The 16,127-nt window shown below is 48.4% G+C and overlaps 1 protein-coding gene across 3 annotated transcripts in view; it reads left to right on the top strand.

The window, feature by feature from the left end:
* Positions 1-13,295, top strand: part of Zfyve9 (zinc finger FYVE-type containing 9) — a 119,170-nt gene extending 105,875 nt beyond the window's left edge. For all 3 annotated transcript variants that reach the window (XM_060366099.1, XM_021660983.2, XM_021660977.2), the window contains 5 exons: positions 715-795; positions 7,071-7,233; positions 9,606-9,711; positions 10,913-11,089; positions 12,745-13,295. In XM_060366099.1, the coding sequence (XP_060222082.1) occupies positions 715-795; positions 7,071-7,233; positions 9,606-9,711; positions 10,913-11,089; positions 12,745-12,906 (689 nt within the window). In that variant the 3' untranslated portion in view covers positions 12,907-13,295. The remainder of the gene's footprint in view (positions 1-714; positions 796-7,070; positions 7,234-9,605; positions 9,712-10,912; positions 11,090-12,744) is intronic.
* Positions 13,296-16,127: the final 2,832 nt, after the last annotated feature.

Below are 16,127 nucleotides of genomic sequence, written 5' to 3'. Positions count from 1 at the left end.
CTGGGTCGGGGTGCACACCTGCAATCCAGTATTCAGAAGGCAGAGGCAGGTGGATCTCTGTGAGTTCAAGGTCATCCTGGTCTACAGAGTGAGTGCCAGAACAGCCAGGGCTACACAAGTGAGACCCTGTCTCAAAAAAGCAAATAAAACCACCAAAACAAAGAAACAAACTAACTCTGCTTGGCAGATAAAATAGCTAACACTCTGTATCAATGAACACTTTTTCTTTTTTAACATCTTCAGTATATACTTGATTATACGATAGAAAAATCTAGACATCAGTGAAGAGTTACAAACCTTTCTGTGAAGAATCAAATGATTAATATTTGCCAGCAGCTGCTCTGCTTACAGTTACAGTTCTGGATCGCCTTAGAAAACATATAAATGAATGGAACTGCCTTTGTTCCAGTAAACCTTTATTTCAGAAATACGCTACAAGCCAAGCCAACCCTAGGATCATGGCCATTAAGATTTTGTTTCTGAAATTCTTTGACCCTTGAATGAGAAAGAGTGCAACAGGATGAAAGGTTGATTGTGTCTTAAAACTTCTTCCACAAACCTATATAGGCACTGGAACTAACTGGTTAGTTCACACAGTGGTGTTTTGTTTTTCTGGATGATGATTCCTAGAATTCCCAACTTAAGTCTCATTATTGTTCTCAATGCCTATCTCAGCCATCTGTCTTCACTAACCTACTTCTGTGTCTGTTGTAGTGACTGGTGCCAGTTTCTTTGTGTTCAGTGGCGCTCTGAAATCCTCTTCAGGATACCTTGCCAAGTCCAGTATTGTGGAAGGTAAGGGATGGTTGTCTCCCCTGCCTCAGTTCAGTCCTGACTATACAGCTGAAAAGTAGGCAATCTTAAGAGTGCCTGGAGGGCTGCGGAAGTAGTTGAGAACGTAAAGTTTGCCTCGATGCTCAAACAGAAGTGGTTGTATAGTCTGTAACCCCAGCATCGGGAAAGTGGAGGCAGGAGTTTAAGCTTATCCTAGAGAGTTCAGGGCCACCTGGGCGTGAAGCTCTGGTGGGGGAGGGGCTGACACCTGCCGTAGATGTCTAGCTTGTATTTTATTTTATTTTATTTATTTTTTTTAATTCAGATATACGTCATTTTTTCAGCAGGTTAAGACTGTCACAGGAGCTGGGCATAGTGGCACGTACTTGTCCTGCCAGCTACCCAGGAGGATGAGGCAGGAAGCTCACTGGAACCCAGGAGTTCCAGACCAGTCTAACCAACAGAGCGAGAAAAACAAACAAGCAAACAAAAACCTGGCACAGGGTGCCTAGTTCTTTTGTCCTGCTTGCTTGCAGGCTGAGGAATCTTGATAGGGCACTACAGAGTTTGACACTGTCCCATGACATTTGGTATGACTTAAAGGCACAGAATTATTTCCCTGAAATGAGGTAGAATTCCCTGGCGGTCTTTTCATGGGCATGCTGGGGCCGGGATGATTTGGAGACCAGGAGTGGTCACTAAACACAAGGGCTGCAGCAGGAAGCTAGGAAGTGTCCCTTCACAACAGCAGGGTAGGCCGGAGGGAGAGAAGAGGGCCTTTTTGATGCAGGAATAACAAAGTGGCACTGGGGAGGGCGCAAGACAGGAAGCGCTGTCTCCAGTGTCGGAATTGCCTATATGTGGCAGTGAGTTGGGGTTTTTTACTTCCAGGAGTGCAGCTGAATTACATTGCCATAGTTTTTGTGTTTCTGAGACAAGGTCTCGTTATGTAGCCTTGGTTGGCCTGGAGCTTGCAATGTAGACTGCCATGGCCTTGAACTCTTAATGATCTGCTTGCTGGCTCAGTCATATTGTAGATCAAAACCGTTTCAACAGTAACGATGACGCTGACTTGCAGTTTAATGCTGTGCTAAGTGTAAAACAGATTATTACTGGGAATGTGTGTTATAGTTAAATAACTGTTACTGCCTTAAATATATTAAACATTCCTGCTCTAAGCAGTTATCAGGCTTGAAAAAAATAAGTTTACAGCACATTTTTTTTTTAAGTTTACTTAGTTAGATCTTCACATAACAAAGGAGGAAAGGTGAACGAGATGAGACTCCTGTACTTCAGATTGGCCTGGAATTCACTGTGTAGCCAAGGATGACCTTGGACATATATGTGGTCTTCCTACCTTTACCTCCTGAATGCTGGGATTACAATTACTTGCTACTACCATGCCTAGTGGAAGAATTTTTGGGAGTCCCGCCCAACGCCTCATGCATATTAGGAAAGCAGTCTGTGAGACTTACAGAGAGCTATAAAGTATTTAGTCAAATTGTTTGGGGGCTGGAGAAATGGCTCATCGGTTAAGAGCATTGCCTGTTTTTCCAAAGGACCCAGATTCAATTCCCAGCACCCACATGGCAGCTCACAACTGTCTATAATTCCAGGTCCAGGGATTCTGATACCTTTGTAACTGCACAGAAAATAAAATTAAAAGAATTATTAAAAACCTTTTTTTTTTTTCAAGCATTCAGGTAGGACACCTTGAGCTCAGCTTTGCCTGCTGTAAAGTGTTGTAGGTCTCCATCTTGGGGGAGTTTAGCTTTTATTTTTATTATTTTTTAAAGATGTATTTATTTTGTTTTACATGTAAGGATGTTTTGCCTGCGTGTATATGTGTACCACACATATCCCTGGGGCCCAAAAAGGTCGTAAGAGAATTTTAGATTTCCTGGAACATGGGTTTCAGATGGTTATGCTAGAAATTGAACCTGGGTCCCCTGGAAGAGCCTAACCACGGATGACTGTCCAGCCCTGTTACTATTTTTGTGTTAAGGCTGCACTGTGTAGTTCAGGCCGGCCTCAAACTTGCTGTGTAACACAATTTTAGTTGAACTCAGGGTCCTCAGGCTTCAGCCTCCCAAGTGCTGGGATTCTAGTAGTGTGCCACCGTGCCGGGCTGATAGGTGTTCATTTTCACACTAGCTTACTCCAAGGCCTGTCTGAAAGCAAACCTGGGCCTGTGAGGTGGCTCAGTAGGTGAAAGCACCTGCCACCAAGCCTGGTGACCTGAGTTCCATCCCTGGGAGCCACAGGTGGAGCGGGGAGAACGGACTCCTGCAAGTTGTACTCAGACCTCATGTACCCTGTGTCATTTGTACACATCCTCTCAAAGAAATATCATTAATAGCATTCTTTTTAAAAAACACATCTTATTGGTATATAATAAATATATATAATTTATCTTGAATATAACCATTTCCCATTCTCCTCAGACCCCTCTCCCAGCTTGAGCTTTTGAGACAGGGTCTCATGGAGGTCAGGCTGGCCTTGAGTTCAGTTTGTAACTGAGAAAATCCTTGAAATGCTGATCCTCCTGTCTGTCTAAGTAAAGGCAGTCTTTTTGAAAGATGGATTCCATAGATTGCCATAGACAATTTTACATGTGTTTGCACACACTGGCTTTGATCTTTTTTTACAAATTTAGTAAAACAGTGTGTGAAGTACAGCATATCTCATAACCAAATCTCACAGTTCCAACTGTACAGCAAAACGATCTTTAGAAATTGTTAGGGGCTGAGCTGGAGAGGACAGGAAGCTGCAGAGCCAGTGGCTCCTGTGCCTCGGCCCATTGTGGGCACCTGGAGTCACTCCTTGATGACTGAGCACTCAAATGTATGAGCCCGTGGGGAGCATTCCGCTTCATGCAACCACATTTCCCTCCTTGGCCCCGTAGGCTTGTAGCCATATCAGAATACAAAAATGCATTCAGTCCAAGTTGAAGTGCGCTCACAGTCTATCATTGTCCATTTAAAGTCTAAAATTCAGTCTCTTCTGAGACTCACGGCAATCTCTCTTTTTTTTTAAAGATTTATTTATTTATATGTATACAGTATATATACAGTATTCTGTCTGCATGTGTGCCTGCTCACCAGAAGAGGGCACCAGATCTCACTATAGATGGTTATGAGCCACCATGTGGGTGATGGGAATTGAACTCGGGACCTCTGGAAGAGCAGCCAGTGCTCTCAACCTCTGAGCCATCCCTCCAGCCCCACAGCAATCTCTTAAGTGTAATCCCCTATAAAATCAAAATAGAAAAGCAGATCACATACTTCCAAAATACAATGGTACAGGATATACATTACCATTCCAAAAGGGAGGAAAGGAAGCATAGTGAGGAAATACTGGACTCAAGCAGGTCTGGAAGCCAGCTGGGCAGACTCCAAACTCTGCATCTCCATGTCTGATGTCAAAGCATTCTTCAGATGCCCAGCTCCTTCCAGCTTTGTTGACTAACATACCTCTCTCTCTCTCTCTCTCTCTCTCTCTCTCTCTCTCTCTCTCTCTCTCGGGCTGGTTCTACTTCCTGTTAGCAGCTCTCCTTGGCAGGTATCTCACAACTCTGGTGTCTCCACAATCTTGGGGTTTCTAGTGAAACCCAGGCTTCACCTTCACAGCTTCATGCAGTGGCATGTCTGGGCCTCCGTGCAGGGATACCCCTGCCACACACCTGTCTGAGCTGCTTTCTTAGCCAGGAAGGGAGATTCCATAACCCCTTTCTTCACATTCCCTTCCTCTGCTTGCTGGGCTGGAGCTCAGCCCCCACATTCAGCCGTTTCTTCACCAGAGCTCTGTTCTCAGTGATTTTCTGGATGCTTAAGCTTTTCTTTAATTATTATCACAAATTGGAAGCTTTCCTTGGTGCGGTCTGTCCTAAAGTCATCGCTCCCTTTATTCCATTTAGCCTCAGGCTTTTCTTTAAACTTTACCCCTTTGAGCACTGGACTTAGTCCCATTACACTTCCTTGTGTGCCTTTCCTTCTCAAACTGTATACTTTGTATTTTTCCTTGCTCAGCTTGTTCCTTTTCATTACAGATCTGCATAAGAGTGACCATGAATAAGCACATGACAGAACCAAAACCAGGCTGTCCTGAGGTTTCCTCTGCCAAGGCCATTAATCCAAAACTTTAATTTAGCCTCAGGCAGATTTTTTTGACAAAGGCAGGAAGCACCAAAATATCACAAGACTGGTCACTAGGTCAGTTGCTAATATCCTTCCCCTGGGAACCCTCGTGCACCAGGCCATCATAATCTACACTGCTCTCAGGACCCCTGTCTTCCATGCTCCTACCAGGAGGGCCCCTTAACACCCCGCCCCTCACCCCCACTGCCAGTTTAAAGCCTTCGCTGCTTTCCTAGTCCAAAGTCTACATTCTGCCAACAAGCAACACGGTCAAGCCTATTTCTGAGAGGTCTTAGGCCCAGCATGAGCCTAATTTCGAGAAGGGATGAAGAAAATTCATTAGATGGGTCTTGATGCAAAATCTCACAAGGTTTATTTTGACCATTTCGCCATGGGGTCACCCCTGTTGGTCAGCAAGGAGTGGCAACAGGAGACAAAGGTTTGGGGTTTTTAAAAGACAAAGCATGGAAATTTTGAGGTTGCAGTCTTGGCAATTCAGGATTGGATGAGGAAGCTATAAAGTAAGATAATTGGTTAGTCTTAGGTGCTCAAGCTTGGCCAGCCCTGCCAAGTGTGGATGCAGCTGCAATTAAAGGTGGGGGTGGTTAGCTCATCCTTGAAGATTGGGGCTGCAGGCTTTTGGCTGGAGGTCAGGAGCTACTCAGAAGAAGGACTGAGGCCATCTGGGTTGGTTGCTAAGAAACACTATCACAAAGACAAGGGTCTGGTCATTCTTTTTGCTGAGTGAAGGTCATTGCTTGCTCGCTTTTTTGTATCTGTCCTTACAGATAGGTCACATTCCTCCGTTCTCTGGAAAGGTACTAAGAGGCTTTAGCTTAACCTAGACCTAAAACTCAAAAGTATAGGCTTTAGGTTACAAAGTTAGCCTAACCCTTTCAGAGGTACCCAGCATTCTGGTACCAACGTCTGGCTTCATCACTGTCCATCTGTGAGGAGATACCATGACCAAGGCAACTCTTCGAAAGGAAAACATTTAATCTCGGCCTTGTTTACAGTCTCAGAGGTTTGGTCCATTATCACCATAGTGTGGAGGGTGGCAGCCTGCAGGCAGACAGTGGAGCAGGGGTTGAGAGCTACCTTCTGATCCTCAGGCAGAGACAGATGGACAGAAAGCACACACACATACTCACACATGACCTGGCTTGGGTTTTTGAAACTTCAAAGCCAGTGACGCATTTCCTCTAACAAGGCCACGCCCACTCCAGCAAGGCCGCATGTCCTAATTCTTCTCAAGTAGAGCCACTCTGGTGCTTGAACATTCACATGCATGGCCATGTAGGGGGCTGGTCTTATTGAAACCACTACAGTTACTCTGTTTCCATTTGATAGGAGCATGGAGGCAGGTAAGCCATGGGGAGAGAGAGACAGGGAGGGGTGAGAGAGGGGGAAGAGACAGAAGGAGGGGGAGAGACAGGCAGGCAGGCAGGCAGACTCTGGGCCTGGCATGGGCTTTGGAATGTCAAAGTCCCCTCCTGGCGACACACTTCCTCCACACACCTGCTAATCCTTAAAACAGTTCGCCAAATGGGGCCATTTGCTTTCAAAGCACTGCAGTAATTTTTGTTTGCTTGGGTTTGTTTTTGTTGTTTTGTTTTTATGAAAGTGTCTCATTTTGTAGCCCTGGCTAGCCTGGACCTCACTATGTATGTAGACCAGGCTATCTTCAAACTAGATCCTCCTGCTTCTACAGCCCAAGTACTGATGTTAGAGGTCTAACACCATACCTAGTCAAAGTTTGTTTTGTTTTTTTATTGTTATTTAGCAACTGTGAAACAAACTTTTACAGGACATTCATGTATAGGCGGGAGTTAAGAGTAGATGGTAAGACGTTAAGAGAGACAGAGACGCCAGTGCAGTCAGGATGTGGTAACTGCAGGAAGGCAACAGGAATACAGTGCTCTGTGAGGCTGAGGAGCAGCAGTGTGCTCATGGTTTCCCTCGGAGTCTCAGAAGAAACACTGGGGGCCGAGCGGAAGTCCGCAGGTTTGCTCTGCTTTTTCAGCTCAAAATGAAAAGCTCTTTGTGTCTATGAGCAGAGCTCATCTCTCTGTCAGAGGGTCTGCTGGGCACTGGGTCTCAGCCGCCCCTCCCAGGCTTTACACCCCCCCCCCCCGTGTGGTCTCCTGCTGGTGCTCTTAGATGGCGTCATGGTCCAGATCACCGCGGAGAGCATGGACTCCCTGAGGCAGGCGCTCCGAGAGATGAAGGACTTCACCATCACCTGTGGGAAGGCGGATGCGGAGGACCCGCAGGAGCAGATCCACGTCCAGTGGGCGGAGGACGACAAGACGGTCAACCAAGGGTAAGTGCAGCCCCTGAGAGCCAGCTGGGGCGGCTCAGGCTTTGTCCACCGTGCACACAGGGCTTGCCCGCACCTGCCTGTGAGCAAGGAATGTAGAACACTGAGGCTGAGATTTCTGAAAGCTCAACTGAAATTTTTTTTAAAGTTATTTTTAACTCCTGTCTGTGAGTATGACTGTGCACATGACTGTGGGTGCCCACGGACCCTCAGGCCTCAGCTCCCTGAAACTACAGGTGGCTGGGAGCCACTTTCCTGGATCCAGGGAACCACACCTAGCATGTGCCTGTAACCACTGAGCAAGCTCCCTTACCGTGATTCCTGAAGGAGTCGTGGTGTGTGCCTTTGAGGGAAAGCTGAGGCAGCGAAAGAAAAGCAGGGGCACCTAACTCGCTCAAATAGACATACAGGCCTGGTGGGTGTCAGGCATCTTTGCTAACCCGTTGACAGAACATGTGTTCTTATTTCACGTGAATGACTGAGCGCCATAAAACTAAGGCTCGCAACACTCTGACTTACGCCCACCTTTCTGGGCTTCAAACCCAAACTCTTGCCTCGCTCATGGCAACTCTGTGCTACTGTGTCACACTAACCCTGGGTTCGTTTTTGACACTTGTCTTTCTCTCCTACCCCACAGTTAGCCCAACAGTAAATCCTGCTTGCTGTGCTTCAGAATACACCCCAAACTAGAGGGGCTCTCGCCACCCCCACCGCCACCATGCGTGTTTGAAAAGGAGTTTACCCAGTTTAAGCCCCTTCGTCTGGACCACCGAGGCAGCCTCTGGTGCCTCCCTCATCTCTGCTTTCCTTCTCTCATTCCGATAAGCTTCTAGTCTCTCTAACACAGCTGCCAGCATGATGTCACTTTTCCCTTCAAACCGCCAATGGCTTCCAGTGTCTTTCCAGATAAAATTTAAAGTCATTTACTACTTCTAAGGCCCTACATCTCTTCCTATTTTGAGACAGGATCTCATAGCTAGGTAGCCCAGGCTGGCCTGGAATTTGCTATTTAGTGCAGGTTGATCTTAGACTCAAAGCAGTCTTCCAGCCTCTGCCTCTCAACCTCAGGGCACTAGCCTTTCACTGGAGCACAGAGTTTGCACATGCTGCTGTCTTCCTCAAGGTGCTCCGTGAACACCTCCACCTGGCTCCACAGTCCCAGTGCCAGTCTCAGTAAGATCTTCTCTGGCCACTGTCTGTATTCTGACTCTTCCGTACATTTCTCTCTTCTTGGGCAGCAGAGCTTCAGTATTTCCTGCTCCATTCCCCAGCTAAGGTTTCTCTTCTAATTTTTTTATTACATCTATTTATTTGGGGGGTGAGAGGGGCACAGCGTTGTGTAGGTGGCTCTTTCCTTCACCTTTATATTGGTTCTGTATAGGTTCTGGGGACCAAGCTCTTAAGTGGCCAGACCTCACTCAGCGCCGAGCCAGCTTGCTGGCCCCTGACTTAACTTTGGACGTGTAGAGAATTAAGAACAGAGCCAAGTGTGGCAGTGCGCGCCTTTAATCCCAGGAGGCAGAGGCAGGTGGAGCTCTGAGTGTGAGGCCAGCCGGACCACAGAGTGAGATCCTGTCTCGGACAAGCTAAAAAGAATCAAGATAAAAGACTTAAAGATTATTGAGAGGAGTCTGGTTTGTTTTTTTAAATCAGTCATTGTATGTTCTTTTCAGAGTAAATGTGTACCTACACATATTTAATTTACTTGCTGTATTTGAATGGAGAAATACTTGTCAGAAGTAACTTCTGTTAGGAATCTAAGAGAGATGGATTAGCACAGAAGAGCGTATGTGGTGATAGACTTGGGTCTGTGACTTCACACCAGCCCATGAGCTTGTATTTATTTATTCACACATTTGATGTCATCACGGGGGAAGAAATTGGGCTCTTCCGCTTGTCACCAAGGTCTCATCACTGGGCCAAGTCCCCAGCCATCAGTAGTTCTTAGCAGACGTTTCTCAAACTCCCTGGGTTCCGGGAGCAGTGGTCAGTACCAGACATACAGGCCCCAGGGATGACGTGATCCCTCTCTCCCCTTCAGAGCTTCCTTTCGAAGGCAGATAAGCGAAGGGGAGCATGGCGAATGTGGTTCTAGAGTCAGAGCAGGGTGGGGAACCAGGTTGGGCTCAGTAGCCTGTATTTATAAACGAAGAAACGCTGGGAAAAGAGCAGGTGTGAGTAAACAGTTGTATAGCACACTAAGCTTTGAAAGACGCCTTTTTGCAGTGTCTCCCCTTCAGTGTGCGAACTTGAATTGTCGCGGTGCACAGCCCTCTCCGTGAGCGCTCTGCTTCTTGCTGCATGATGCTGAAGGTGTTTTCGGCAAAGCACCCCAAACGTGTGACAGGATATGTGCTCCCTCTCCTCTGTTGTAGCGTGGTGAGTCCTATAGATGGGAAGTCCATGGAGTCCATAACAAATGTGAAGATATTCCACGGCTCAGAGTATAAGGCGAATGGGAAAGTCATCAGGTGGACAGAGGTAAGGGCATGAGAATTGGGCTGCTTGTCCTGCTTTCAGCACAGCCTTTTGCTAAGCCAGAAGCCCAGTCTGGGCTGATTCGGAAGGAAAAAGTTGAGCCAGAGAGATGGGTCTGTGGGTAAAGGCATCTACACCAAGCCTGAAGATCTGAATTCAGTCCTGGGGACCCACATGGTGGAGGAAAGAGCCAACGCCCAGAGCTTGACCTCTTGCTTCCTCCGGCGCTCGGGGCACTTCTATGACAAATACGTATAAAAAATGTGCAAGTTTTTTTTTTTTTTTTTAAAGAAAAACATTCTCTGAAAAACAATCTTTTCGTCTATCTACTACATTTGATTCCCTGATATGCCTTGGCTCACTGGGAAGGAGAGTCCACAAGCACTCTGATGTGTCTTCTCATGAACTCCCTTTCAGAGGCGTTTGCTTTGGAACGCAGAAGGCTGTCTCTGGGTGGGCACACCTGCTGTGTTCTTGAAGGTTGAGCGTGCCATGTTGCACTCACCGTTCACTCTCTCTTGAACAGCGTGCTCTTTAAAAGGGTACACTCACAATGAGGTCTGTCCAAACTTACCAGGCAGACGAGTAACGGTAAGTTCCAAGTCGAAGCCGGATCACGCCAGCTGCTAGCCAGTGAACCTGCACACACCTGTAATCACTGCGCTTAGGAGGCTGAGGCAGGGCGATCACGAACTTGAGGCCAGCCTGGGCTGCTAACGTTCTGCATCAGTTCATTTTTTAAAAGGTCCTACAACACAGCCCCCACCCTTGGCTGCACGGCAAGCTGGGACAGCGGAAAGCCCCATTTCAAAAGGGTCCGCGTAGGAAGTGTCATTGCACAGAGGAGCAGGAGCACACTGCCACTGCCGGCGTGTGGACAGAGACAGCCAAGCTGGGGCTGTCCGTGCCGCTGTACTTTTCAGATTGTATCGTGTCTATGTGCGCATGTCGTGGCACATGTGTGAAGGTCAGAGGTCAACTTGATGGAAAAGGTTCTTTCTACCTTTACATAGGTCCCAGGGGTTAGACCCAGGGGCTGGGCCGTGCAGTGTGCGCCTTCTCCTGCCGAAGAGCGCCCAGCCCTGGGGTAGTTTCCCTGGCCCCGAGGCCCCTCCTCTAGGCCACCTTGTACATCCAAGGGAACTGGAGGCTCCCTCAGGCCTTCATCCGGGCCCTAGTGAAAAGCCTCTCTCTTTTGGGATAGGTGTTTTTTCTAGAAAGCGATGACCACCATAACTGCCTGAGTGACCCTGCAGACCACAGCAGGCTGACCGAGCAGGTCGCCAAGGCATTCTGCCTCGCCCTCTGCCCCCACCTGAAGCTGCTGAAGGAGGACGGGACGACTAAGCTGGGCCTGCGCGTGACGCTCGACTCCGACCAGGTGAGCGCCCGGAGCTTTCGGGCGGCCGTGATTTGCTCACCCGCGAGCTGGCGTGAGTCCCCGGGGCTCACACCTTCAGACACCTCCAGACACCTCCTGGCCTGGCCGCCCGCAGTGCCGCTCCGCCGTGCTCCGCCAGGCCCTGCCTGCTGTGGGCGTGGGCACACGGGAGGACCCGCCTGCCGCCAGCGTGCTCCCCTTCGAGCCTCCCTCCCCAGCCGAGAGTGACCCTTCGTGCAGTTGCCGCTGGACCAGGCTCCTGTGCCTGGCGCCGGCAGTTGGCGCTGCCTAGGGAGATCTTTTTTTTTTTCTTTTTATGCCAGTATTTTCATTTAGTTAGAGAGTAGGTCTGAGCTGTCTCACCAAGAATTTTCCCGTCATTGGACTTGATAGCTTTTTGCTTGTTTTTGTCTTTGGCTTTTTGAGATGGTCTTACTATGTTGCCCCGCCTGGCCTTGAACCCCGAGGGATCCGTCTGCCTCTTGAGTGCTGAGGTGTGCGCCACCATGCCTGGCTTGCAGTTTTTACATGCTCTCGTATTAACAACCCAGTCCTCACTCGGAAGCTCCCGTTCCTTGTCCTCTCCGGTGGTCGTGCCGTCCAGAAGTTCCCACAGCCCTGCATGGGATGCTACACTTTGCCGGCTGCCGTTTTCACAGTCCTTGGCACTGGGCCATCAGGAATGAGTGTGGGAGGGGCTGCAGAGCTGCTCGGGGCTTAGCAGCACGGGTTGCTCCTGCAGAGGACCTGGTTCAGTTCCTGGCTCCCACATGGTGGTTCCCAAGCATCCTTAACTCTGGTTGTAGGGGCTCTTCTGGCCTCCTTAGGTAGCAGGCGTGCGCGTGGTACGTCCACACTTGCAGTCACTCACACACATTTTTTGAAAAAGGCTATTTTTTTTATTTATTATTTATTATTTATACAGTATCCTGCCTGCATTTGCACATCAGTAGAGGGCACCAGATCTCACTATAGATGGTTGTGAGCCACCATGTGGGTGCTGGGAATTGAACTCTGGACCTCTGGAAGAGCAGCCAGTGCTCCTAACCTCTGAGCCATCTCTCCAGCCCTGAAAAGGCTATTTTTAAAGAAGAAATGAGTGTGGGCCCTCAGGTTGATACTTCCTGACTCCACGTCACGGCACACGCACCACGGTGCGTGCACACACATGAAAGATGCAGTTTAGAAAACAGGTGCCTCTGTGTAATGCCAGTGACGTTTCCTAGTACTGATGACCTGCCTGGCGCTCTCACCGGAACCCCTGGATAGCAAGTACCTCTCTGCTGCCCTTTGTTTTTGCATTTGCTTACAGTTGCTCACCAGTGGCTTACTGGAGACTGCCACAGGCCGGAGTTAGTGCTAGGTTACATTCCTCACTTTAACTTTTACAACTGAAGTATTAGCTGACTCACCACTTCTCTTCCCAGGAAAGACACTAGCAGATTAAGGGACCCGCCCAAGGTCTCATAGCTCCCCAGTGGCCAGGGTGGATGGCAGATGCCAGAATGATTAACCAGTTGAAAGAGGAGGAAGGACTTGACGCACGTTGTGGGTCTAGCTCGTGGCAAGGATGTGCTGTTCCCCGCGTGGCTTCTTTGGCTGCCCTCTGCGGAGATCTCTGTCAGTAACCTGTCGTCCTGTTCTCTCTGTGGCAGGTCGGCTATCAAGCGGGGAGCAATGGCCAGCCCCTCCCCTCCCAGTACATGAACGATCTGGACAGCGCCCTGGTGCCCGTCATCCATGGCGGAGCCTGCCAGCTCAGTGAGGGCCCTGTGGTCATGGAGCTCATCTTTTATATTCTGGAAAACATCGCGTAGCTGAGGACTTCGTTCTTCCGTTCAGACCTGTCGCGGCAGCGGTCCTATCCAAATCATTTGCACTTTAAAACTGGAAGATTAAGCTTTTGTTAACACTGTCAGTAGGGAGGGCATGGGGTGGGAGTAGAACTTAGGGGGAAGGGAGGGGAGGGTGGTTGGGGGACGCCTGTTCCATGATTCTCCGTCTTCTATGCATTCTCCAAGAAGACCCGGCAGCTTCTACTGCACAACAGTTCCGCTCTCTGCAGCTAACTCCCTCTGTTACTGTCTAGACAAGAACTCTGCTCCTCCTATGGTTACTCCGGGAATGTGCTCATGTGAATGCTCATGTGGGTACAACCATCACCAAGGTCAGGGTGGGCAGAAAGGAAATAAACACTGAGTCGGCACTTTTGCACTTCCTGTACAAAACTGGCATAAAAAGGATGTTACACTGATCACCCTAGTTACACCCAGCCGCTTATCAAGGAGAACGCATGCTCAGATTTGTGTTTATTTGTCCCGGCTACTAACTGAATCAAACCAAAGGGGTTTCTGGTTTGGTAGCCACGGGAGGGTAGCTCAGTATAAACCGGGCCTTTGGGACAGTGAAGCTGAGTGCTGAGTCACTCAAGATCTGCCTAAGTCACCAGCAGGTAGTAAAGGCGCCTTTAGCGACAGCTGGCAAAGGACACCCACGCCATTTTATTTACTACATTAGAAATATTTTAAAGGAAAATTTTACTAAGCACTTAAGCTTTCAGGAGAGAAGGAAACCTGCATCCTCTGTAATACAGCCTCACCTACGCATGCTCAGGAACTAACACTTGGACCCCCTTGATCTTTTTCCCTCCGCTCCACAGCTGAAGCAGGCACCACAGCCCCTTGCCGCCCGCCCGCCTCACAGTGGATGTTGATTCCTTGCCCAGGACTTCAGCCAAGGTCAGTGTGTGGAGGCTCTAACCTCTCAGCCGCCCACTGATGTCCTGTCCTCAGTGGGGAACTTCCCAAGCCTGGGGTCACACACTGCACATAACTTGAGGCTTTGTGGCATGGGTATTATTATTTTCATGAATATAGGCCCTTATATCCTGCATTTTTGTTTGGTTTTAGCACAAAATACCTCATTTGAGTTTGCATTCTCTACCAGAATCTCTTGCCTCTCAGACAAATCTCAGCACCACCTGCTCAGCATGGCTGGCTTCTCTGCTATGCATTTATTTCCCCGTTTAGTAATAATCCCTGTATGTAGAGGCACTTCTCAGACTATGCAGACATCTTGTTCCTCAAAATTTCTCTTAGACTGAGCACCACTGATGTTTCTTGCCTGCACTGATATTTTACTATGACAGCTTAAAAAATGACTTTCTAGTTCCAGCATGCCCTTTCTGTACCAGCTGGACTTGATAATCCGAAACAAACGAGCCTTTCCCCCATCCTGCTGTTCATGTCGTTTTCACTCTGGTCTGTGGAGCTCTACTCTCTTAGTCTGGTACTCAGGTGACTCAGGGGATGCCATCTTTGAAGTTGAGCACCTTTAGGCTGGCTCCTGCATCCTTTCCTGACATGCTTACAGTTAACCCTTCCTGTCCAGCCTACCAGGCTAATCCTGCACTTAACCCTGCCTCACGCTCGGAATGGCTTTAACTGCAAGCAGCCCTTCAGCTGGAGTGGCACAGGAGCCCGAGGTGTGGCCCACCCAGGAAGTAGAACCCCAGTGCCCTGGGTGCAGATGCAGGCCCGAGACACGGGAGGCTGAGCCTGCCCTTGAAAGTAACTGTTTCTAAAGGCCCAGAGGCCTGGACAGTGTGTCTCAACTGTCCATCTTTGTATGGGGTGAGGAGTACACTCTTCAAAGGTTTTGCTGATGAAAATTACAACTAGGATCAGGATTTTTCTTAGACTTGGGCACAAAGCCTCAGAAGTGCCCTGTCAGCCTGCACAGCACTAACAAGAATAGAGCCATAGAACCGCCGTAGGATGTCCTTGAACCCACAACAGGAAGCACCTAACAGAGAGGCATATTTGGTGTTAATGTCGAGCTTAGTCTGAATATACCTCCAAAGATGCACTGGTACAGCAGCTGCTGGCCCTCCTGCCCAGCTAACTGCACCTTGCCACTGGAAGTGGGTCTGCTAGAACACACAAGGGTTTTTCAGCCTTCCCACAAAGGACAGGCCGGAGCCACAGGGACAGGTCCATTCTTAATTCACAAAAGATCCTTTCTGAGTAGTAAAACCATCTTGGCAAACTGGGCTTAAGCCACCGAGGATACTCAATTTTTTTTTCTCCTTCGGTTTTTTAGCTTTGGTTTTACATAATGTGTACTGAAATTTATAAAGTAAAATGCTTAAGCGTCACATTCCTGAGTAGGCAGGTTTTCTAGATTTAAACCTAGAAGATAAATACAGAGCTTCTATACAGAAGAGCAGAACTGCATCCTGGTAACTTGCTCTTTTTCAAATCATTGCATGCTTACCAAGTTTACTTGTAAGCATAGATTGGATAATGCATCTCCTGGCCTTTTGAGACTAGCTCTCACGTAAGCCTTGTGTGGCCTCAAACCCACAGCCTCGTCAAAGACCTTTCCTTCCTGATGCGCCTACCTCTGCCTCCCAAGGGCTGGGATTATAGGAGTATGCCACTACACCAGGCACTTTTTTTTTAATCAACTCTTTCTCAGTCCCTGCCACACTAACGGTGGTGGAATGATGGGGCTGTCTCTTTAAGTTCCCTTCCATCTTCTCCATCTACATTGGGTCTTACTAGTGGGTTCCAAATTCCAATGAGACTTCACTATGGTCATCTGAAAGATAATTATGCATTTAATGGATTTCTAACAAGCAATCCGCTCAACACTGAGCCTAGAATTACGTCTGTGACACTGGCTTCTAGTTTACTAACACTAAAATGAAATAGCGGTGATGGGATTTTAAGTCACACACGTAAGACTAAGGAATACAGCAGGACTGCTGAGGCCCAGACAAGAGTCCACCTGATCCTTAATTGATTGCACTGGAGCAGACACGTGCTTCCTAGGTCTGCCGGCCTCAGCCTCAACAGGGTGTTTCATGCTCAAAACTGCTGACCTCGCTCTGTACCACCATCTTTTAGGAAATGCCACAAACACTTGGGTGGAAAAAGCGTTAAGAACTAGGAGAGCAACCACACAGGCAGAAATGGCACAGATCTTTGCCTTTCACGGGCAAAATTCCCTGACTCTAAAATAAATTTCCTATTTT

Source organism: Meriones unguiculatus, chromosome 12 (assembly GCF_030254825.1).
Source record: "Meriones unguiculatus strain TT.TT164.6M chromosome 12, Bangor_MerUng_6.1, whole genome shotgun sequence".
NCBI classification, from domain to species: Eukaryota; Metazoa; Chordata; class Mammalia; order Rodentia; family Muridae; genus Meriones; species Meriones unguiculatus.
Note: the sequence above shows the minus strand (reverse complement) of the source record. Positions and strands in the feature narration are given on the sequence as shown.